The sequence below is a fragment of the Chrysemys picta genome, chromosome 17 (genome assembly GCF_011386835.1).
Source record: "Chrysemys picta bellii isolate R12L10 chromosome 17, ASM1138683v2, whole genome shotgun sequence".
Taxonomy (NCBI): domain Eukaryota; kingdom Metazoa; phylum Chordata; order Testudines; family Emydidae; genus Chrysemys; species Chrysemys picta.
This window is the reverse complement of record NC_088807.1, coordinates 22166960-22191313: the sequence shown is the minus strand read 5'-3', so window position 1 is coordinate 22191313 and position 24354 is coordinate 22166960. Positions and strand designations below refer to the sequence as shown.

Here is a 24354-nt window from a genome sequence, read left to right as displayed (position 1 = left end):
TGTTCTCTAAAATGTGTCTTTTTAACTACCACTTTCCCTTTTTTTCCTCCATCAGCTGCAAATGTTTCAACGCTCACACTATCTTCTCCTTCCCAGAGGCTAGCGAAGATTAGAAGGCAAAAAAAATGCACTCTCGATGAAATGTTCTCTGAGCTCATGCAGTCCTCCCGCACTGAAAGAGAACAGCAGAATGCGTGGAGGCAGACAATGTCAGAGTCCAGGAAAGCACAATATGAACACGAGGACAGGTGGCGGGCTGAAGATAATAAGTGGCAGGCTGAAGATGATAGGTGGCGTCAGAAGGCAAGAGGCAACAGTGAGTCTCCTGGAGAAACAAACTGATATGCTCCGGCGTATGGTTGAGGTTCAGGAAAGGCAGCATGAGCACAGACCGCCGCTACAGCCCCTGTATAACCAACCACCCTCCTCCCCAAGTTTCATAGCCTCCTCACCCAGACGCCCAAGAACGCGGTGGGGGGGCCTCCGGGCACCCAGCCACTCCACCCCAGAGGATTGCCCAAGCAACAGAAGGCAGGCATTCAATAAGTTTCAAAGTGCAGTGTGGCCTTGTCCTTCCCTCCTCCCCGAGCCCTCCCGGGCTACCTTGGCAGTTATCCTCCTATTTGTGTGATGAATTAATATAAAATGCATGAATGTGAAGAAACAATGACTTTATTGCCTCTGCAAATGGTGATCGAAGGGGGCAGGGGAGGGTGGTTAGCTTACAGGGAAGTAGAGTGAACCAAGGGGTGGGGGGTTCATCAAGGAGAAACAAACAGAAATTTCACACTCTAGCCTGGCCAGTCATGAAACTGGTTTTCAAAGCTTCTCTGATGCACAGCGCTTCCTGGTGTGCTCTTCTAATCGCCCTGGTGTCTGGCTGCACATAATCAGCAGCCAGGCAATTTGCCTCAACCTCCCACCCCACCATAAACCTCTCCCCCTTACTCTCACAGATCTGAGTTCCGTCTATCGCCCCTCGACAGTTAGGGAATCCCATTGCAGCAAAGCCATCCACTATGACCTGCACATTTCCCAGAGTCACTACCCTTGATATCAGCAGCTCTTTGATTACGTTGACTACTTGGAACACAGAAGGCCCCACAGTAGATTTGCCCACTCCAAATTGATGCCCGACTGACCGGTAGCTGTCTGGCATTGCAAGCTTCCACAGGGCTATCGCCACTCGCTTGTGAACTGTGAGGGCTGCTCTCATCTTGATATTCTTGCACTTCAGGGCAGGGGAAAGCAAGTCACAAAGTTCCATGAAAGTGCCCTTATGCATGCGAAAGTTTCGCAGCCACTGGGAATCGTCCCAGACATGCAACACTATGTGGTCCCACCAGTCTGTGCTTGTTTCCCGGGCTCAGAATCGGCATTCCACAGCATGAACCTGCCCCATTAACACCATGATGTGCATGTTGCCGGGGCCCGTACTTTGTAAGAAGTCTGTGTCCATGTCCTCATCACTCTCGTCACCGCGCTGCCGTCGCCTCCTCACCTGGTTTTGCTTTTGCAGGTTCTGGTTCTGCATTTACTGCAGGATAATGGGTGTGGTGTTTACACTGCTCATAATTACCGCGGTGATCTGAGCGGGCTCCATGCTTGCCGTGCTATGGTGTCTCCGCTGAAAAAAGGCACGAAATGATTGTCTGCCATTGCTCTGATGGAGGGAGAGGCGACTGATGACATGGCTTACAGGGAATTAAAATCAACAAAGGGGGTGGGTTTGCATCAAGGAGAAACACACACAACTGTCACACAGAATGGCCCCCTCAAGGATTGAACTCAAAACCCTGGGTTTAGCAGGCTAGTGATCAAACAGTTGAGCTATCCCTCCCCCCACTATGCACAGAGAGAGGGAGGAGGGAGCAAATGACTACAAAACAAATCTGGTCTTTTTCTTTTTTTGATCCACTCCATCTCTCTTATACATCTTAGGCTGGCCGCAGACGGTGTAGTATCACTGCTAGTCATCGTCGTCTTGGCTGCTCACAGTACAACTGCAGACAGGACTGAATCTCCATGAGACGAAACTTCAAAAGAGAACAACCTGGAGTCACTCCCATGTCTGCCCAGGCGCCCCTGACCGACCTCACCGAGGTCGGCTAAAAGAGCACCCAGGAGATGACGATGACGGCTACCAGTTGTAATGCACCGTCTGCTGTCAAAAGGCAATGAGCTGCTACTGTGTAGCAATGCAGTACCACGTCTACCAGCACCCAGGAGACATATAGTGACAGTGAGCTGAGCGGGCTCCATGCTTGCCATAGTATGGGATCTGCACTGGTAACCCAGGGAAAAAGGCTCGAAACAATTGTCCGCTGTTGCTTTCATGGAGGGAGAGAGCGGGGGCCTGATGACATGTACCCAGAACCATCCGCGACACTGTTTTTGACCCATCAGGCATTGGCATCTCAACCCAGAATTCCAATGGGCAGCGGAGACTGCGGGAACTGTGGGATAGCTGTTTGGGTTTCAATGATTAGACAGTTGGCAACCCTATCTGGGGGCATCTGGGCCCACACCCCCATCTCGCCCGTGGGGATAGGTGATTAGCAGCGCCGCGAAGGCCCTGGAGATCCTTTTCCCTTCCCTGGTTGGGTTATTTTCTGCCCTACTCTGTCTTGCCTCCTCTCCTAGCTCACACTCCTGGCTTTCCATTGGATGCTGCAGTCGGGTGTGTGGCACCCACCCCGCCTGCCCTGCATAAAGAGACCGGACCCAACACAGGACCGGCCCTGCCGGGATTGTAACCACCCAGGGTCCGAGCAGCAGGGGTCGGAGTCACCTTCCCAGCCAACGCACCCGCTTGTCACTAACCCATGTCCAGCGCCTGACACCATCCCCAGAAGCTGCATTTCACCCCCATTTCCATCCTGTCTCTCCCCAGCCTCCCATCTGTCCGTTTGCTAATGTGAGGGGAGTGTTGGCCCCTCACTGACACGTTGTGGGGGTTTTGGTTGCCCAGCTCCCAGTGCCAAAGAACGGTACTGAGCTGAGATTTCCCAACCACTTCAACCAAAACACACTGTTTTAGGTCAAATATAAAACAGATTTATTAACTGCAGAAGGAGAGATTATAAGTGGTTATAAGGAGCTGGTGCAGAGATCAGAGTTGGTTGCTTAAGAAATAAAAATATATTCACAGTCTAAGTTCTACAAACGAAACAGGATTTGAATCAGGCAGTGTCTCCCCCGTCAGATGGGACAAGCAGGTTACAGATCCTCAATACACAGACTGGACTCCATTCCAGCCTGGGGCCACCCTTCCCCAGTGCAAAGTCTTTGTCCTCCAGATGTTCCTCCAAGTGTTACGTTGTGGGGAAGAGAAGCCCAGGGATTATGTCCCTTCCCCTCTTTTATATTTTTTTTAAAGTTTGCTGGAAAGATCTTTGCTCTGACCCAGGGATCAGGCAGTCCCCATTCGTCCAACAATCTCCATTGCACATAGTCACTGGGATAGTGGATTCTTTCCTTGAGGGGTGTTGATGAGCCATTAACTGTATCTGGCTGGTCCTCTCTTGCAGTTGAAAGTTTGGCTGTGGGCATCTGCCAACCTCACGACATATTTCAGTAGCACACACAGCAATGCTTCAGAACTTCCCATACAAGGGTAACACATTGTGACAAAGTGGGGGGGTTTCTCATTTTTTCCTTGTTTTTCCAATGGTTTGCAGGCAGAGAGGGGTGGGACTCAGTTTGAGGTACAGATTGTCACCCTGTGTTATCACCGGCGGCATGGCCTGGGCCTGGGAAAGAGACCTGGGATGTGAGAGGAACAGACTGTGAACTTCCTGTCCCTTGCGGAGGCGGCTGTTTCTGGTGTTTCCGTGCCCACAGGGTGGGTGTCTTGTTTCCTTTATCCTTCCCCATTTTTACGTATTTTCTATGAGTTGCTGTTTAATAAATTGTACGTGCTTTGAACTCTGTGTAATGATCAGTGGGTCAGGGAAGCATCCGGTGCAAAGAGAGTGCCCCAGAGTGGGGACACCCTCGCCCCTGTCCTAAGTGACCATGACAATACTGAGGGTCGAGCTCCCAGGGATCCGGGCCCAGCCTTGCTGGGGTTACAAGGACTCTGTTGCACGGGAGGGAGGAAGGGGAGCCCTCGAGGTCAGGCAGGCCTCTGGGTAAAGAGAGTGGGAGCGAGGACTCAGATTCTTTCTCTAGCCAATCCCACCGGGGTATATATAAGCCAGGAAAGTTCCCCACAATAGCAGGACCATTCCCCCACTTACACTAGGAGCGGGGTCAGCAGCAGCCCTGCCCATCCGGACAGAGAGTGACATGGCTCACCAGCCAGGCTTGAACCCAGAATGAAAAGGGGATGGAATTTTCATGGAAATTGTGGTCAGTGGAAGATTGAAGACCAGACCCCATGTTCGCCCGGCTCTCAGCCTGATGCATCTTTCTCAAGGCTGCAGGATAGGTTGAGGGTGACCTGTCCCCCCTCTCCACAGAGACACACACAAGCTGGGAGCTGCATGATGCTTGGCCAGGCTGACAGTCCCTGGGGTTTGGGGGTTTTGCAAAGCCCTCTGCTTACTCTGACCTCTGTAGATTTCACCTGCACATTAGAGACAATGTATGATAGACGCAGGAAGAGATGCGAGATCATCGACTTCCTGTAGCTGGAGCCACCAGCTGAGTTCCTCATTCAGGGCTCAGTGGAGCTGGACACCGGGTGTTGGAGGCAGCCCTGAGGGGCCCCTTGCTGTTCCCGTCATGGCATCTGCTCTCGTCGTCCTCATCCTCAGTGAGTTTCTGAGACAGCCAGGGCATGTGTCCATGGAGGGGGGATCTGACACCAGGGTGTGTGTCCATGGGGGTGGGGGATGTGAGGCCAAGACATGTGTCCATGCGAGGAGGAGGGGGAATCTGAGACCAGAGCATGTGTCCATGCGGGGGATATGAGACCAGGGCGTGTGTCCATGGGGGGATATGAGACCAGGGCGTGTGTCCGGGGGGCGCGGAGGGGATCTGAGACCAGGGTGTAGGATCCAGTTGCTCTGGGATCTGGTCCCTAATGACCCATCTCCTCTCCAGGCTGCTGGCTGGCCGGGCAGAGCGAGGTGTCAGGTTGTGAGTATTTGTGGAGCAGGGGAAACTATCGTGTTCAGGAATCAGATGGGGAGGGGGAAAAGGGGAGTGGAAAAGAGGAGCTGAGACCTGAACCTTTACCCCCAAAATCAGTTCAACCTCCTTGTATTGATCCCAGGGGGCTGAGATCAGAACCTGACCCTGCCTCCAGTTCAGTCGGGGGTGAGTCCTGATCCCGTTTTTAAAGGGACAGTCCTATATTTAACCCTCCTGCAGCTGTCCTGACTTTTTCTGAAAAACAGGCAAATTGTCCTGTATGTTTTGTCTCCCCCCATCAGTACTGGCCGGATCCCTGCTCGCCAGCCGTCTGCCCACCAATGGTGAGCGGCGGAGTCCAATGACAGATGACGCATTGGGTGTGCAAGGCTGGTGGTGGGGCAAAGATGCAGTGTGTGGAGCTGGCAGCTCCCCTGCTAGTCCATCAGCGCAACCCCTGCTGCGGGTGTCACTGGGCCGATCCTCCCCGTTCTGGGATCCCGGGGGTGCTGAGCCGGCCCGAATCCCTGGGTCCCGTCCTCTCCCCAGGGGAAGAGCCACCATGGCCGACTGGGAGAGGGGGTCCCTGTATAACTAACCACAGACACCAGGGCTCCAGCTTTCTCACCCCCAGGCCCTGCCCTTAACAGACGCTGGTTCTATTCCCGCAGGGGGAACTGACCTGCCTCACATGACAACCACGCCAGCTCCCACCTTCCTAAGCAGCATACAGCCAGTTACCAGTGCTGGGGGCAGGCATTCGACATCAACTCTCCCAGAAAGAGGTTTGTACAGCCCAAGGAGCCGCCCCCGGGGGGGAGTCACAAACAGATGGCTGGGTGGGATGGGGGCAGATCCCCACACTGAATGCCCCATCTGAACACTGCCCACGGACTCATTTCATATGCCGGGGGGTGTCACTGGACAGTTGCCAGATTGGCTTGGTGGGGACAGGGCCTGGGAGAGCTTCCCCCCAACGCACAGCCCCACCACGGGGGCCCCACAGACCGGGGAGATGCAGGGAGCTACAGCGGCCAATAGAGTCACTTCATGCCATCTATTGGCCAGCAGGGCCCTGCCCCCCATCCCGTTTCCACCCGGCACAAGCTGCGGTGGCTGGTGGGTGCAGGCAGGTGCCAGGCAGCGGACGGTGACGTGTCACCTCTGCTGCCCACCCATCGGCCCTTAATGTCACCCCCTCTCACTGTCCTCTCCCTGCTTTGCCCCTTCACCTCCCCCGGAGCCCGGCTGCACCTCCATATCCCCCCCAGCGGGGCGCAGCCCAACCCAGCGCTGTGGGGAGACCCAGCCCCTGGTCAGAGCGCTCAGCTCACCCACAACCTGGCCGGCAGGCTCCTCCCTTCCTCCCCCCACTGCCTCTGGCTGGGACACCACCCGGGAAAGCCCAAGACCCTCCGGCCTGGGGCACTGGCCAGGAGGAGCCGAGCCCTGGGTGTGCCACAGCTAGGGCCGCCAAGAGCGGGTTCAAGCCCCGGTGAAAAAAATTTTCAGGTCCTCCAGCAAGGGGCGGACCGGCTAAACAGGGCCGACGAGATGGGGGAAGCCGGGCCCCGGGCCCCCTCCGGACTGCCAGGCCCGGGTAATTTGTACCGGCTTCCCACCCCTTGTCGGCCCTGGCCACAGCCCCGCACAGCGCTGGCATGGGGAAGCCTCTCTGCCCCTCAGCTAAGCTCAGGTGGGGGTGAAGGGGGAGGAAAGTGATTTCCAGCCTGTTCCCACCCCAAATCTGCAGGTTCCACAGCACCACCCCAGGCAGGGGCTTAGCACCCTCTTCACCCCCCAGCCCCTCTCCCTGGGTCCTGCCCCCAGGGAGCACGGGGCTGCTCTGTCCCCTGGGCACCCTCCGCTGCTGAGCTCCTTCTCTGGCCGGGGTCACTGAGGCCCCTGCAGTCAGGTTCCCTGGGTCCTGGGGCACAATGCAGCCGTTCCTGTAGTAGGACATAGTTGTAGGTGAGAGGCCTGGCTCGGCGTCCCCACTCCCAGCCCCACACCCAACCAGACTGTCATGGGGGTCTCTGGGCAGGTGTAACACTCCTTGGGTGTCACTTAACCTGCCTGTGCCTCCATTTCCCCTTGTACGAATGGGGGATAATCATCCCTCCTGCACCTTGTGGCAGGTTAGATCGTCAGGACTTGGCTTTAGGGCGGGGGCCTTTTCTCACTGTGTCTGTGGAGCACCCAGCACCTCTGACTCTGAGCCCCCTCCCAATCTAACCACTAGACCCCACTCCCCTCCCACAGCCAGGGATAGAACCCAGGAGTCCTGACTCCCAGCCCGGCTTTGGGGGAGGAACCGGTTCGTTTCACTCTCCGGATGGACGGGCAGGGCTGCCACTGACCCCGCTCCTAGTGTCAGCGGGAGAATGGTCCTGCTATTGTGGAGAAATTCTGGGCCCATTTAGGTAGATAGACAGGTATAGGGTACAGAGGGGTGCTCTGGATTTCAGGCAGTTTCGGGCATAGCTCCCAGGAATCTCTGGGATCTCGGAGAGGTTCCTCTGGCTGGGTTTTCCCCCAGGGGCCCCGTCTCTGGGACCGTGCGGTGAGGATGGGGCGCAGTGACTGTGCCGGGGTCTGTCTCACGGCCTGTCTCCTTCTCACTGCAGAGCTCAGCTACCCCAAACCCTCCATCTCGCTGAGCCCCAGCGGGGGGGTCCCCCTGGGGGGAGCTGTGACTGTCTGGTGTAGGGGTTGGGGTTGGAACATGAGGTTCCTTCTGTACAAAGAAGGGAACCTGACCACACTGCAGGACGCGGAGCCTGCTGGGGACCTGGCTGAGTTTCTCATTCGCAACGTGAGCCGGAGAGACGCAGGGAACTACAGCTGCTATTATCACCACTATTGGTTCTCGTTCATCTGGTCACATCCCAGTGACCCCGTGGAGCTGGTGGTAGCAGGTGAGAGGCCCGGCTCAGTATCCCCACCCCCAGCCCCACCCCCAGCCAGACTCTCAGGGGCAGGGGCATGTGCAAGGGGGAAGCAGGTGCAGGGCCGACTGAATCAATGGGGCCGGAGCACAGAACTCCTCTGGGGGAGCAGAGCCAGCTCCTCTGGCTGCGGGGGGCACACAAAGTGTCTCTCCAAAAGCGACCACATTTTTATTCCTGTTAATGCCCCTGATCAGGGGGGTCTCTGCACCAATGGGGCACTCAGAGCCAGGCTCTGCCCGGAGCCCTGGGCCCAGCAGAGGGGACGCCCGGCTAGGGGGCAGGGACGGAATTAATGGTGGGTTCCCCAGCAAGGGGGCAGCAGCAGCTGCTGAAGGTTCAAGGCAGAGGAAGGAGGGATCCCTGCCCCAGAGGGAGCTGCAGAGCAAGGGACTTTCCCAGGGGGATGCTGCCCCAGCCTTCCCCGCTCTGGGGATGCAGAGAGGAGTCGGGGCCCAGGGGCTGCCCAGCCAGTCCTGCCCCCCCACCTGTGCCTGCATTCCAGGGCTGGCTGTGTGGTGCTCACCGGGGCAGGGGGCTGTAGGGTTCAAGAGCAGTGGGAGCTGCACACGTTGGCTGCTCAGAGGCAGCCTGGAAACAACAGCTGTGGGGAGACCCCCAAGGATTCCCGGGCAGTGGAAGTGGGGGGAGCTCGAGCCTGGGGCGGGATTTTTTGTTGTGGGGTGAGAAAGAAAACAGCGAGGGACAGCAGCCAGCAGCTCCTCTCCCACCCCCAGTGCTCCTGGTGGAAATGGCTGGTAGAGTTTGGAGGGAGGCTGCCCAGCAAGGGTGGACCAGCTAAACAGGGCCGATGAGATGTGGGGGAAGCCGGGAAAGCCAGGCCCCGGGCCCCCTTCCAGACCACCAGGCCCCAGTAATTTGTACCGGCTTCCCCCCACTCTCGTCAGCCCTGGCCCCGCACAGCACTGGCACGGGGAAGCCTCTCCGCCCCTCAGCTAAGCTCTGGACTGTGGGGGGAAAGTAATATCCAGCCTGTTCCCACCCCAAATCTGCAGGTTCCACAGCAAACTCCAGGCAGGGGCTTAGCACCCTCTTCACTCCCCACCCCCTCGCCCTGGGTCCTGCCCCCAGGGAGTGCGGGGTTGCTCCATCACCTGGGCACCCTCCCCTAGGGTTACCATATTTAAACATTAAAAAAAGAGGAAGTCCACGGGGCCCTGGCCCCTGCCCCAACTCCGCCCCTTCTCCGCCCCTTCCCCAAAGTCCCCGCCCCAACTCCGCCCCCTCCCCTGAGCGCCCTGCATTCCCCCTCCTCTCTCCCAGCCACGCGAAACAGCTGCCCGAGTGCTACCGGCTTCATGGTTTGCCGGGCAGCCCCCAAACTCCAGACCCTGCGCCCCCGGCCGGGCACTTCCCCTCCCGTACTCCGGCTGCGCTGGGGAACTGTCCCGACCCAGGGGGCGCAGGGTCTGGAGGTCTGGGGGCTGCCCGGCAAACCGTGAAGCCGGTAGCGCTCGGGCAGCTCGGCTCTTCAGCTACACAGAGCTGAGGTGTCTGGGGGGAGCAGTAGCCGCCGCGGGGGAATCCGCCTGCAGCTCGCAGCCTGTTGGAGCCGCTCTAAGGTAAGCAGGGGAGTGGGGCAGGGATGCCGGCAAAACAAAGCTGGGAGTATTTTCCCGGACGTGTCGGCTTTTTGGCAGTTCCCCCTGGACGGGGATTTGAGGACCAAAAAGCCGGACATGTCTGGGAAAATCCAGACGTATGGTAACCCTCCCCTCCCCTGCTGAGCCCCCTCTCTGGCCGGTTCACTGAGGCCCCTGCAGTCAGGTTCCCTGGGCCCTGATGCACAATGCAGCCATTCCTGTAGTAGGACATTATTGTAGGTGAGGGGCCTGGCTCGGCGTCCCCACTCCCAGCCCCACACCCAGCCAGACTGTCATGGGGGTCTCTGGGCAGGTGGGACACTCCTTGGGGTGTCACTTAACCTGCCTGTGCCTCCATTTCCTCTTGTGTGAATGGGGGATAATCGTCCCTCCTGCACCTTGTGGCTGGTTAGATCGTCAGGACTTGGCTTTAGGGCGGGGGCCTTTTCTCACGGTGTCTGTGCAGCACCCAGCACCTCTGACTCTGAGCCCCCTCCCAATCTAACCACTAGACCCCACTCCCCTCCCAGAGCCAGGGATAGAATCCAGGCGTCCTGACTCCCAGCCCGGCTTTGGGGGAGGAACCGGTCCGTTTCACTCTCCGGATGGACGGGCAGGGCTGCCACTGACCCCGCTCCTAATGTAAGCGGGAGAATGGTCCTGCTATTGTGGGGAAATTCTGGGCCCATTTAGGTAGATAGACAGGTACAGGGTACAGAGGGGTGCTCTGGATTTCAGGCAGTTTCGGGCGTAGCTCCCAGGAATCTCTGGGATCTCGGAGAGGTTCCTCTGGCTGGGTTTTCCCCCAGGGGCCCCGTCTCTGGGACCGTGTGGTAAGGACGGGACGCAGTGACTGTGCCGGGGTCTGTCTCACGGCCTGTCTCTTCTCACTGCAGAGCTCAGCTACCCCAAACCCTCCATCTTGCTGAGCCCCAGTGGGGTGGTCCCCCTGGGGGGAGCCGTGACCGTCCAGTGTTGGGGTTGGCATTGGCATTGGCATTGGTACCAGAACATGAGGTTCCTTCTGTACAAAGATGGAAACCCGAACATGCTGCAGGACGTGGAGCCTCGTTGGGACCTGGCTGACTTTCTCATTCGCAACGTGAGCTGGAGAGACGCAGGGAGCTATGGCTGCTATTATTACAGCCATTGGAACCCGCTCATCTGGTCACATCCCAGTGACCCCGTGGAGCTGGTGGTAGCAGGTGAGTTGCCCGGCTCAGTATCCCCACTCCCAGCCCCACACCCAGCCAGACTCTCAGGGGCAGGGGCATGTGCAAGGGGGGCAAGCAGGTGCAGGGCTGCCTGAATCAATGGGGCTGGAGCACAGAACTCGTCCGGGGAGCAGAGCCAGCTCCTCTGGCTGCGGGGGGCACACAAAGTGTCTCTCCAAAAGTGGCCACATTTTTATTCCTGTGCACACCTTTGATCAGGGGGTCTCTGCACCAATGGGGCGCTCAGAGCCAGACTCTGCCCTGAGCCCTGGGCCCAGCAGAGGGGACGCCCGGCTGGGGGGCAGGGACAGAATCACTGGTGGGTTCCCCAGCAAGGGGCAGCAGCAGCTGCTGGAGGCTCCAGGCCCAAGGATTCCCGGGCAGTGGAAGTGGGGGGAGCTCGAGCCTGGGGCGGGATTTTTTTGTGCTGGGGAGAGAAAGAAAACAGCGGGGGCAGCAGGCAGCAGTTCCGCCCTCCGCCCCCCGTGCTCCTGGTGGAAATGGCTGGTAGAGTTTGGAGGGAGGCTGCCCAGCGCCGGGAGAGACACCAGCCGCCAGCGAGGTAACAACCGGCACCAGCAATGCAGGGACCCAGCGAGCGGGAGCCAGTGGAAAGGGACCCGGTGGCCAAGTTGTGTCATCGAAGGGGCCAGGCACAGAGCTGGCAGGGAGAAAGTCCTGTTGAGAAGGGACAGAGATGGCAGGAACAGGAGGAGGCAGACAGAGGACAGACAGAGGCATGAGGGGGAAAGTTACAGGAAGAACCGGGCAGTGAAACACAAAGAAAAAAGGAGTCTCTAAGTTACCTGAGAAATTGTTAGAAAACCGCAGGAGAAGTAAAGTATGAATGAAACGTGATGGAAATGAACTGTGAGCAAAGAGAAACAGACTGACGAAATGAGGAGGAAGTGAGCTGTAGCGAAAGTAAAGCAAATAGTACGGACAAAACGTCCGCCCAGCACCTCCAGGCGCAGCAAGAGGAAGGGAAAAATAGCCAGAGAGCAAAGGGACTCTAGATAAAGCAGCGGAGGGACAGTTGTTCGATTGAGAAGCCGACCCATCGCCTGGAGAAATAGCTGCAGGTATCTGAGCTGGAACTCAGAGCAGCAAACAGAGACGGCGCAAGGGGATGGCTCAAGACACAACAAACCAGCCTAAGGACAGAGAAGCCGCGAAGGGACCGTAGAGCGGTGGGTTCTGGCCTAGTGCCTTGGATGTTCTAACGCCAGATCCTAGTGCTCCAGAAATGTAAATTGTTGCCATGAAGTGGGTTGAATTCAGCCAATGGCAGTTACTGTCCAGGCGAGCTCAGCAATAGTTCCCAGTGTGACCCTACCCAGCAGTTCCTGCTACACCAGCCAACTCTGATTCACTTGTGATCATTCCCCACTGAACTGATTTCTCCTTCCCCAGCTGATGGAGATAAAATGCCACTGGCCTGTAGGTGGGGTGGAGTGTCACTAGACAGATGCCAGATTGGCTTGGTTGGGGTAGGGGCCAGGAGAGCTTCCCCTAAACCAGGAGCGCCCCACAAACCAGGGTTCTGTGCTGCCCACCGGCACCACAAAGCCACATGTGTGGGGCACAGCTTGTTGCGTATCCCCCTAGGAGAACAGGGCCGGGGACGGAGAGACGGGATAATAATCCCGTCTGTCTGCCTGAGTCTGCAGACATCCTGGGGGAACGGCTCAGAAGCAGGGCTCCCCCTTCACAGGGTTGCTGCCCAGCGGGGTGTCAACCCTGGAACCTACCAACCCAGATAGACACCGTGTAAACTCTGTAACCTACCAATTCCATGTGACACTGTTAACTCTGAATCCTAATAATGAATATTGCTACACGAGCTGGGGCCTGACAACAGGTCTCTCTGTCCCAGGATCTCGCCACCCCAGGAATTTCTCCCCACTGGCCACCACCTTCCACGCCCACTGGGGGTCCGGAGAGGGAGGCAGTCTGACACCCCACCCATCTGGCTAAACAGCTCTATGGCCTTGGGACCCAGAAAGGGGGCTAGACGCTGGACCCTTTCCGCAGGGTCAGCCTGGTTCCAATTGCCAGCCTTCCCAGAGGCTGTGAGACAGGCACCTCTATCTCCCCCGTCCTTAACCTGCGGCAGCAATTTAGTGTCGAGGTTCCCTGCGGCATTGGCACCCCAGGGTCCATCCCCGCTCACCCCTGGACGGGTCCCTCTGCCTCTCAGCTCCGCCATCGCCAGTTCATCTCCTGCTGTTCTGCCTCCTGCCTTCCCTGTCTGTCCTGGTCCTCTGACTCCTTCAATCTCCGCTCCAATTCCATCCATCTCAGATCCATCCACGGGGAGCCGGGTGGAGACCCCCTGCTGGTCAGGGACATGGGTCTAGGGGTCGCCCGGCTGCTCCCAGCATCTCTCGTAGCTCCAGCTGGGTCAGGAACCGGCTTAGAGCGATCGTCCTCTTCTAACTGAGCAATCAGCTGTGCTTTGGTGAGCTTTCCAACGCGCAGCCGTCTCTCTGCACAGCTCTACAATGTCCTTCTTCAGGAGATGGTTATAGGCCATCTCCACACTGTTCCCCAGTGGTCACGGACTCACAGGCCTGTGCTCTCTCATCTCCCCACAGTCCCTGTGAGGAACCCCTTGTCACCGACTCACAGATAGTGCCCACTCTTGGCCCCGTGCGGTCCATGGGGGGTGCCCCTTTCAGTGAGACAGCCCTTCTTGGGGGTCCACTCTCTCCCGGGGTTAAGCCCCTCCACCTCCTGGAGCCGCACCTCTCTGAGGCTTAGCACGTCTGTCTCTGCCGTGGGTCCCCTCAGGGAGTCCACTCGCTCTGGATCACCCGGGGCCTCCACTCCCAGAGGGAATAATGCCTCCCTGTTCTCTAGCCCGGAGCGACTCTCAGCCAGTGTAAAACAGGAGGATTTATTGAGAGTTGAACACAGCACAGGAAACTCTCAGGGCCTCAGGCCTGGCCTCCCTCAGCCCAGCACATCCCAGTCTCCCTGCATCCAGGTGGGCTCTGCCTGCTCCCCCTCTCCAGTCCCGGAGCTCCCCTGCTTCCCAGCTTGGCATCTGAGATTCCCGGCCCCAAGCTCCACCTCTGTCCATTGTCTTCTCTCCAGTTGAACAGGGTCCCCTGGGCCTCCCCTCATCTCTTCTGTCCTCTGTCCCCTTCTGGCTGGAACCAGCTGGTTAAGTCACTGGGGTCCTCTTTTTACAGCCCATTGTCCTCCCACTGGCCAGAGCCGGCAGGCCCTGGGTTGTCAGCTCACCAGTCGCTGGGGTGGGTATCCATCCTCCAGGGCATTGGCTGGAGTCCCAAGTTCCCTCTCCGGTCCTCTGTAACAATAAACTCTCTCTCCTCTCACCTCGTTAAACCAGTAACACCCAGAGAAACTGAGTCCCACTCCTTCTGCATGCAAACCATTGGAAAACCAAGGAAAAAACAAGAAAATCCCCCACTTCATCACCCCCTGGAACCTCTCCGTCCAGATATACATGATGTTAACACTTGAACCTACTGATTCAGAGTGACATGTCGTTGACTCTGGAACCTAATGATGGCTGCTGTGATGACAGCACCGTTACGTCTTCCTCTGCTGATTACTTCAGCAGGGCATGGTTCTCCCAATGATCTCAAAGTGCCCTCCCCGGCCAGAAGCCCCCTCCACTGCCATCCCCCCACCCATATGATTCCTATGCAGAAGTGAGCTGAAGCTGCTGAGAAATTCCCAGGACGGGGTAGGACCTGAGTGGGGGTTTGCTGTAGGATCTGGGCCCAGCTGGCTTCACAAGCATGGGGCCTGAGGTACATCCCCCCCCACACCCTTCCCCACCCCAGTACAGCCCTCTGCCATTGGGAATGAACCCCCTGACCACTATTACCCAGAATCCCCTCTGCTCCTGCTCCCTCACTAGCCCCATAGAATGTTCTGCTGTGGGTCCCTGGTCCTCGAGGGGGAGGGGCTGGGGCAGCAGGTAATGAACCAGCCGCTCACTGCCTGGTGCTGCTTCCCAGGGGGATCAGAACCAAGCGCAGCACCGGATCTGACCCACAACATCATCGCCGGGGTGAGCGCAGCAGCCGTCGGCCTCCTCCTCCTCCTCCTGGCCTTTGTCTGCTACAGAAGAACCCGAGGAAGTAAGTTCCCCGCCCAGCGAGGGAAGGGTTAAACCCGCTGCTAAGCCGGGCTGGGAAGAGGTCAGGGTTTAGATGGGAGACAGGCCAGGAAACCTGAGGGTGGGTCAGGGGCCCAGCAGGGGGCGCTCTCCCCTGCCAGTGAGAGCTGGCCCCAAAGCCCCTGGGCAGCACTAGGGGGCGCTGTGCTGCAGAGGGTGGGGGCTCAGCAGGGGGCGCTGTGCTACAGGGGGCAGGGACCTGTCTCTAAGGTATCCAGGCTCAGCAGCTGGAGGGGGTGGGGCTCCTCCTGGCAGAGCAGTGGGGGGGGGACTCCCCTGTAGGGCTGAGGGGCAGGGCTGGTACACGGGATCTGGGTCGACTCATGGACGATTCTACTTTGTGTCTCTGTGGGGAAAGGACCAGCCCCGAGACAGAGCAGGTGAGACCCCAGCTCCGCTCCCCACCCCCGATCTACCTGCCCCAGGACACAGGACTTCTGGGTTCTCTCCCCAGCTCAGGGAGGCGAGTGGGATCTAATGGTTAGATCAGGGGGGCTGGGAGCCAGGACTCCTGGATTGTTCCTTGGTCTGGGAGGGAAGTGGGGTCTAGTGTTTGTGGCGGGGGGTGGTGGTTAGGGAACAGGGTTCAGTATGAGGCACAATGCGGGGCTCTCTGTGTGTGTTGTGGAATCTCCCTACGGGAGGGGGGGGCTATGACATTTACAAAGGGATTTTCTCTCTTTTAATGCCAGCCATTTTGGGGTGTTGAAAACCCTGGCTCAGGAAGACCCCATCTGTGACTAACACACACAAGGGGTACTGGGGTAGGGCAAGACAGCTGGGGAAGGGAAGGGCTTTTGGGGGCTCCCCTCCCCCTCTAGTTCAGTGTCTGCCTCTGTGGGCACCCCATGCTCCCCTCAAGGCCTGGGACTTTTGTGTCCCGCCCCTTCACTTCTCCATCAGATCTTGCCAGTCAGTGACCTGTGGGGAATCCCCATCCACTCCTGGCCCCCAGCCCCCTGCTCTAACCACTAGACCCCATTCCTTCCCAGAGCCGGGGTGAGAACCCAGGAGTCCTGGCTCTGAGCCCCCTTCCTGCCCCACCGTAACCCCCTAGATTCTGCCGCCATCTTTGTGCATCTGTTTTCCTCTCTGTAACTCAGAGCTAATGACCCTGGCCCATGCTGTGGGGAGCGGGAGGGGTGGCTGTGCCGGGCTCTGAGCCCCCTGGCTGGACAGAGGGGTCAGAGCTGGGTGTGGGGTTCTGCTCTGGGCCGGCCGGGGGTGCAGCTCAGCAGGTGTCTCTGTTCTGCAGACGCCTCCATCGACGAAGGGAAAGAGCTGCAGACCCTGGTAAGTGTCCCCTGTTCCCCCATGAGGCCTGACCCCAAACCCTGACCTGCATGGGCCCAGCAGCCCCCTCATAGCCCCCTCACCTTTCCTGGCACACTCTGTGGTTTATGGTGGGAGTCGGGCTGCTGGGATGGGCTTATGGGATCGCCGGATGGGATTTCAGGGTGTGTGTGTGTGTCCCTGTCGCTCCCTGCTGGAGGGGATGGGCCCTGCTCTGTGTGTGTGTGTGTGGGGGGGATGTTTGGTGCATGCGTACTCAGGCACACACACACACATACAAGTGACTCTCTCCCCAAGGAGCCTGACCCCGGCATCTACGCAGAGCTGGACCGCCAGACGCTGCAACCCAGCGTGTATGACATGATCGACATGAGCCGGGGGGGCCCGCAGTGAGAGTCCCCCGCAGCCATGGAGCACCAGCCCGAGGGGGCAACAGACTCATGCCACTGCAGCACCAGCCCCAGAGAACTCTTCTTCTAGGGAAGATATATGGGGGACGCTGCCCTCCCCATGCTGAAACCCCGTCCCATCAAGCTGCGTCCCGCTGTCCCACCCAGACACATGTGTGGGGGATGGGGGGGGGCTCAGCACTGGGAAGGGGAGGGGACGCATTAAGGCAGCTTTGATGTTATTTTGCATCCTGTTTACCTCCAGATTTGTAATAAACACAGAACCACAAATCAGCCCCCCTGGACAGCCCCCAGCCCCCGTGTCCTAGCGCCAGGAGAGTGTGTCACACCTGGGGGAGATGGGATTGTTGTGGGGAGGGGTGGGGTGCATAGGCCCTGTCAGGGTTCTCTCCCCACTCTGAACTCTGGGGTACAGATGTGGGGACCCACATGAAAGACCCCCTAAACTTATATTCCACCATCTTAGGTTAAAAACTTACCCAAGGCACAAATACCTTTTCTTGTCCTTGGATGGTATTGCTGCCACCACCAAGTGATTTAAACAGACATTCAGGGAGGGGTCACTTGGAGCCCTGTCCCCCCCCCCCCCCAAAATATCCCCCCAAATCCCTTCACCCCCTTTCCTGGGGTGGCTTGAGAATAATATGCCAACCGATAGGTTAACAAAGTGAGCACAGACCAGATCCTTGGGTTTTTAGGACACTAAAAACCAATCAGGTTCTTAAAAGAAGAACTTTATTATAAAAATAAATAAAAGAAGCACCTCTGTAAAATCAGGATGGAAGGTAATTTTAGAGAGTAATAAAAAAATTTAAAACACAGAGGATTTCCCCTCTAGGCTCAACTTCAAAGTACAAAACAGGAATAAACCTCCCTCTTGGCATAGGGAAAATTCACAAGCTAAAACAAAAGATAATCTAACGCATTTCCTTGTTATTACTGACAATTTCTGTAATTTTAGATGTAGCATTTCAGTAGGAGCTGGGTTACCTGCTTGGTCCCACTCTTTCTCTCAAGAGCGAACACACACAAGAGAACAAACAAAGCCTCCCCCCCCTCCCTGATTTGAAAGTATCTTCTTTCCCCATTGGTCCTTCTGGTCAGCTGCCAACTAGGTTAATTGAACTGATTAACCCCTTAGAGGTAAGTGATTCTGTACTCCTGGCCAAGAGGGATGTGATGTTACTGCATACGTAAAGGTTGTTACACTTCCCTTTATATTTATGATAGGTGCCGACTCTGTGGGTGCTCAGGGGCTGGAGCACCCACAGGGAAAAATTAGTGGGTGCTGAAATAAAATTATTCTACTTAACTGCAAGGAGGCAAATTTGTCACATACACATGGACAGCTGTAGCATGCTCCGGGAGGGAGCGGTGAGGAGCTGGAACATGGCGCACTCAGGGGAGGAGGTGGGGATGAGGCGGGGCTTTGGGGAAGGAGTCAGAATAGGGGCAGAGAGGGGGCGGAGTTGGGGTGGAGACTTTGGGGAAGGGGTTGGAATGGGGGCGGGAGGGGGAGGGGTGGAGTTGGGGTGGGGCCATGGGCAGACAGGGGTCGAGCACCCAACAGCAACAGTAGAAGTTGGCGTCTATGGCGGGGGGGGACCCTCCTGCTCTAACCACTAGAGCCCACTTCTGTCCCAAAACCAGAGTATATAACAGGGTCACCGCTGTGGAGTCAGGTTTTCGGTGAGTTTCACTGGCAGTAGCAGAAACAGGAAGCGAGCGCCGGCTCTGGACACACTTCCCCTTTTCACGGATTTTTCGTCTGCTGCTTTAGCAACTTAGGATCTAAATTTATCCCTCCCCTGTCCGATTACGGGGGCCAGAAACCACAACCTCCCACCCCTCTGTTCAGTCTCTGTCTCACGCTACTTGGCTACGAACAGCATCTACAGCGACACTACCTGAGAAGGAGGTTGGCCAGGTCCCTCCACCCTCATGCTCCAGGGCGAGTGCTGGGCCCTGCCAGGTCAGGAAGGAATCTCTGCCAGGTCGGGAAGGAATCTCTCCATGGGAGAGGGTCGCTCTGTGGGGGGCACTGTGTGTGTGGGGGAGCCCTCCTCTGCTCTGAGCTGCGGCTCCAGAGAGGCTAGACGGGCCTGTTGGAAAAGGTCAGGGCTGCCTGGAAACCTCTTGACACCTGAGATTATCCCATTCCCAGCTGGTCCCCGGACTGGGCAGCTCCCATGTGGGGCTGGGAGGTGATGGTGGGGGGCTGGGCAGCTGCAGGAGGTGGTGTGGATTGCTTTGCATGGCTTTACTCTGACCATGGTGGATTTGGCCTCGAGATTGCAGGGATGGGAGGAAAGGGGCTGAGCGCATCACGGGCTTCCTGGGGCTGCAGCCCCTGGCACAGTTCCTCATTCCACTCGCACTCGGGCCTCAGGCTCGGTGGAGCTCAGCACCGGGGTGTTTTACCTCCAGGGGGTGCTGTGATGTAGTGGGGGGATTTCTTTTTTTTTCCTTGTTTTTTTCAATGGTTTTCATGCAGAGGGCATGGGACTCAGTTTCCCTGGGTGTTACTGCTTTAACGAGGTGGTTAGTATTGGTCAGTTAAATTTTAGTAAAATGGTTAGAGAATTATGTTAGAATATGTTAGGAGCAGTTGGCTAAATTTCAGTAAAATGATTGGCTAAGGTATAGATGAGAATATCACCATATAAACTGGGGTCAAACAGGAAGTAGGAAGGGAAACTGGAATCACGTTTGCTAACAGGGAGGGGGCAGGAGCGGGAACAGAATATAGGGAATGGGGAACGGACACAGGCAAGGCTCTGTGGCGTCAGAGCTGGGAAGGGGGATGCAGGGTAAACGCTCTGCGGCGTCAGAGCTGGGAAGGGGGATGCGGGGTAAACACTCTGCGGTGTCGGAGCCGGGAAGGGGGATGCAGGGTAAACGCTCTGCGGCGTCAGAGCTGGGAAGGGGGACGCAGGGTAAACACTCTGCGGCGTCGGAGCCGGGAAGGGGGATGCAGGGTAAACGCTCTGCGGCGTCAGAGCTGGGAAGGGGACACTGGGGAACAAACTCTATCGTCGTATAGAGAAAAGCCCAACTGGTGTGAAGGGCTTTGGAATATGCTTGCTTGGAAACTAACCCCACTAAACATCACATTGGCTGCGCTTCGGACGTCTGGTCTTTTGCTGCTCACTGTCTGCGTGACCAGAACCAGGGAAGTGGGAGGGTTGAGGGTTCTAACAGATACCCCAGTGATGGGTGACCCGGAGGCCGAGTGGGAGGACAATGGGCTGCAGAGAGAGCACGACGGTGACCTGACCAGCCGGTTCCAGCCAGAGGGGGCCAGAGGACAGAAGAGAGGAGAGGAGGCCCAGGCGACCTGTTTACCTGGAGAGAAGACAATGGACAGGGGAGGAGCTGTTGGGACCGGTGATATCAGATGCCCAGCTGGGAGGAGGGGTTCTGGCTGGCAGGGGAGAGCAGGCAGAGCCCACCTGGATACAGGGAGATTTAGATGTCCTGTGCTGAGGGCGTGCTGAAGGCTCAGAGAGGTGCGGTTCCAGGTGGCGGAGGAGCCTATGGCTTAACCCCCAGGAGAGAGTGGACCCAGAGAAGGGCTGTCGCTCTGAAGGGGGTTCCTCCCAGGGACCGTACGGAGCTGAGAGAGAGCACGAGTCCTGTGAGTCTGTGACACCCCCCACTGCCCCATCATGGCATCTGCTCTCACCTTCCTCTTCCTCGGTGAGTATCAGATACAGCCTGTGCCCATGGGCAGGGGGATCTGAGACCAGGTCGTGTGTCCATGGGTGGGATCTGAGACCAGGGCGTAGGATCCAGTTGTTCTGAGATCTGGTCCCTAACGACCCGTCTCCTCTCCAGGCTGCTGGCTGGCCGGGCGGAGCGGGGTGTCCGGACGTGAGTATCTGGGGAATGGGGCAGCTGGGGGAATTTCCACATTAAGGACGAGGGATGTGGGTGGGGGGTGGGGAAGGTGCAGATCCCCAAGGGGATGATCCTGTCAGACCTCTGCTCCCCTCCACACCCAGAGGTGGGGACTGAGACCTCGCCCCACTCATTACAGGGATGGGCACCACACAGGGTGAATTCAGCAGCACTCAAAGCTCTGCCCCCCAGGAAATATAGAGTGAAGGCACCAGCCACCCCGCAGTGCCCCCACACTCGCCCGGGGAACGGGCAGGAGCCCAGGGAACGGGTCAGGCAGAGCAGGGCTGTAAGACGTGGACACGCAGAGGGACTGGAGCAAGGCACAGTTGTGTCTCACCCTCGGCTTGCTGCACATGCGCGTGTCACTGCTTTGCTCGTGGGTCAGGCTCAGCCCGACCCGGCGTTCGGAACGTCCCCTAAACAGCTTTGGGAATATCCCGTCCCCAGAGGGGCCGCCGGCACCGTGCAGAGCGAGCAGAGCTAAATCCCCAGCAGCTGGGAGCGGTTTGGGGCAGAGCAGAGCCAGAGTTTAAGCCCCAGGGGTGGGCAGGAAAATGTTAGAACAACCTGGGATTTTGTAAACATATTTTCTTGGGGGGCCTGTCCTGGGAGCCGCTTGCTCAAAGGACACAGATTTGTCTCACAAACCCCTCCAGGGTCAATCCCAATTCATCCCCAGCTGCACTGGGATCAGGGCCGGGTTCTGATCTCAGCCCCCAGGGACAATCCGGAGTCACTTCTGACTGCAATAGGGGCAGGGATGAATTGATGGTGGAGAACTGAAGGAATCTGAGATTGGAAATCTCTTTTCCCCCCTGTGTCTCTCCCCGACTGTGAGCCGCGGGGCCGGGCTTGCACCCCAGGGACGGGCGGGGGGTAAAACGCTGGAGTGACAGATGGGCAGAGGATTGAATGAGATGGACGCGGTTTGTGTCACCCCCACTTACTGCCTGTTTGTTTGTGCATCCAGAGGGGTCCCTCCCCAAACCCTCCATCTCTGTCACCCCGGTGGGGTGGTGGCTGTGGGAGGGAAAGTACCAGCACCTGGGCATGAGGTTCCTCCTCTACAAGGCTGGAGATGGGAACTATCTGACTTACACAGACCCTGCTGGCTCTGAGGCTGAATTTCCCATCACCAGCGCCAGACGGGAACACGGTGGCAGCTACACCTGTCGCTATAGCAACAGAACAGACCCAGCTGCCTACTCGGAGCCCAGCGACCCCGTGCAGATCATTGTAGCAGGTGAGGGGCCCAGCCCGGCACCTCGGCTCCCAGCCCCACACCCAGCCAGGCCCCAGGGGGTCTCCGCGAGCCCTGGCGCTCAGCAGATGGGACGTCCAGCCAGTGAAGGTGTCATGTGTGGAAGAGATTTCAGCCCCCTGGAGGAGGGAGTGGGGAGGGGGCAGATCTTGGATGGTGCCCTGGATCCCTGGCCCTGTCTCTGCCCTCTCGCAATGCCAGGAAATGCGGCCAATGGGAGCTGCGGAGCCGGCACTCAGGATAGGGGCAGCGTGCGGAACCCCCTGCTCATCTCTGAGGCGCCACAGGGTGGTTCCGGCTGCTACTGGGAGCGGCGCGGGGCCAGAGCAGGTAGGGAGCCTGCCTGAGCCCCGCTGCGCCGACGACCAGGAGCCACCCGAAGTAAGCACCACCCGGCCAGAGTCAGCACTCCTCACTCCCTCCTACACCCCAGCCCCCTGCCCCAGCTCCGAACCCCCTCCTGCACCCAACCTCCTTTCCAGAGCCCACCCCCTCACTCCCTGCCCCCCAATCCCTTGCCCCATCCCTGCACTCATTCCTGCACCCCAAAACCCTGCCCCAGCCCAGCGCCCCCTCCTGCACCCAAACTCCCTCCCAGAGCCCACACCCCTCACTCCCCACCCCAATCCCCTTCTCCAGTCCGAACCCCCTCCTAGAGGCAGCACTGTGCACCCTATCCTGCACCCCAACCCCCTGCCCCATGCTCAGCCCAGAGCCGCCCCCCACACTCCAAATCACTCGGCCCCAGCCCAGAGCCCCCCCTCACCACAGCCCAACCTCTTGGCCCAGGCCACTGACAGTGAGTGAGGGTCGGGGAGAGCCAGTGACGGAGGGAGGGGGGATGGAGTGAGTAGGGCAGGGCCTCAGATAAGGGGGGGCCTCAGGGAAGGGGCGGGGCAAGGGTGTTTGGGTTTGTGTGATTAGACAGTTGACAACCCTATCTTGGGGCAGCTGGGCCCATCAGTGTCCATGGCGGGGAGGGGGCACCCTGCAGCTGATAGCAGGGGATAGCCGATTAGCATCGCTGCGAAGGCCCTGGAGATCCTTTTCCCTGCCCTGGTTGGGCTGTGTCTTTCCTCCTCTCCGAGCTCACTCTCCTGGCTTTCCATCGGATGCTGCAGTCGGGTGTGTGGCACCCACCCCACCTGCCCTGGCTAAGGAGAACGGACCCAACGCGAGTCTGGCCCTGCCCGGATTGTAACCACCCAGGGTCTGAGCACCAGGGGTCGTGGTCGCCTTTCAGCCAACGCACCCGCTTGTCACTAACCTGCATCCAGCGCCTGCCACCATTCCCAGAAGCTGCATTTCACTCCCATTTCCATCCTGTCTCTCCCCCACCCCCTGTCTGTCCATTTGCTAATGTGAGGGGAGTGTTGGCCCCTCACTGACACTTAGTGGGGTTTTTGGTTGGCCAGATCCCAGTGCCAAAGAAAGGTACTGAGCTGAGATTTCCCAACCACTTCAACCAAAACACACTGTTTTAGGTCAAATATAAAACAGATTTATTAACTCCAGAAGGAGAGATTGTAAGTGGTTATAAGAAGCAGGCGCAAAGATCAGAGTTGGCTACTTAAGAACTAAAAATAAATTTGCAGTCTAAATTCTACAAACAAAACAGGATTTGAATCAGGCAGTGTCTCCCCCTGACAGATGGTACAAGCAGGTAACAGACCCTCAATGCACAGACTGGACTCCATCCCAGCCTGGGGCCACCCTTCCTCAGTGCAAAGTCCTTGTTCTCCACATGTTCCTCCAGGTGTTGTGTTGTGGGGAAGAGAAGCCCAGGGATTATATCCCTTCCCCTCTTTTATATTTTCTTTGCTGTGACCTGGGGATCAGGCAGTCCCCATTGGTCCAGCAATCTCCATTGTACGTGTAAGTGGGGAACTTTCCTGGCTTCTGCACTACCCCGCTGAAGTGGGCTAGTGAAGGGATCTGAGTCCTCGCTTCCACTTCCTTTACCCAGAGGCCTCCCTGCCCTCGAGGGCTCCCCTTCCCCTCTCCTGTCTGGCAGAGTCCTCGTAAACCCCGACAAGGCTGGGGCCAGGATTCCCGGGGACTTGACCCCCAACCCTGCTGTGGTCGCCTGGGACAGGGGCGAGGGTGTCTCCACTCCGGGGTACTCTCTCTGCACTGGGCACCTCCCTGACCCACTGATCATTTCATACAATTTAAAGCAAATACAAGTTGTCTAATTAACAATTAATTAAAAAAAAGAATAAGGAAAAATGGGAAAGGTTAAAGGAAAACACATCACCCTGCTCTGTGGCCGGGAACATCACAACCAGTGTCTCTGGACATCAGGGCACTTCGTAGTCTGTTCCTTTAGGTCCCAGGCTCCTTCTCAGGCCCTGGCTGTGCTGCGGGTTGGACACTTGCTCTGGCGGTGGCCACACACCTCCGGGCTTTGGGTGGTGGGACCCTTCTTCCCAGCATCAGCCCCCCGTCGGGTTAAGATCCCCCTCCCAGGCTGGCCTGCAAGGACC

General features: G+C 57.8%; 1 protein-coding gene across 1 annotated transcript; it reads left to right on the top strand.

The window, feature by feature from the left end:
- The first annotated feature begins 4668 nt into the window (after positions 1-4668).
- LOC122173306 (osteoclast-associated immunoglobulin-like receptor) lies at positions 4669-16974 on the top strand. The gene is made up of 8 exons (XM_065571545.1): positions 4669-4759; positions 5050-5085; positions 5751-5864; positions 7707-7997; positions 10528-10836; positions 14841-14963; positions 16257-16294; positions 16592-16974. Exons 1-8 carry the CDS (start codon positions 4729-4731, stop codon positions 16685-16687), a joined length of 1038 nt encoding a protein of 345 aa, XP_065427617.1. The 5' UTR covers positions 4669-4728; the 3' UTR covers positions 16688-16974.
- The last annotated feature ends 7380 nt before the right edge of the window (positions 16975-24354 follow it).

What these genes read in the sequence shown, in the direction of transcription:
- LOC122173306 (XM_065571545.1), top strand. Translation starts at nt 4,729, where the DNA reads ATGGCATCTGCTCTCGTCGTCCTCATCCTCA. An exon ending in GCAGAGCGAGGTGTCAGGTT is followed by an intron (nt 5,086 to 5,750) that starts GTGAGTATTTGT and finishes CTATTCCCGCAG; the next exon opens with GGGGAACTGACCTGCCTCAC. An exon ending in GGAAAGAGCTGCAGACCCTG is followed by an intron (nt 16,295 to 16,591) that starts GTAAGTGTCCCC and finishes TCTCTCCCCAAG; the next exon opens with GAGCCTGACCCCGGCATCTA.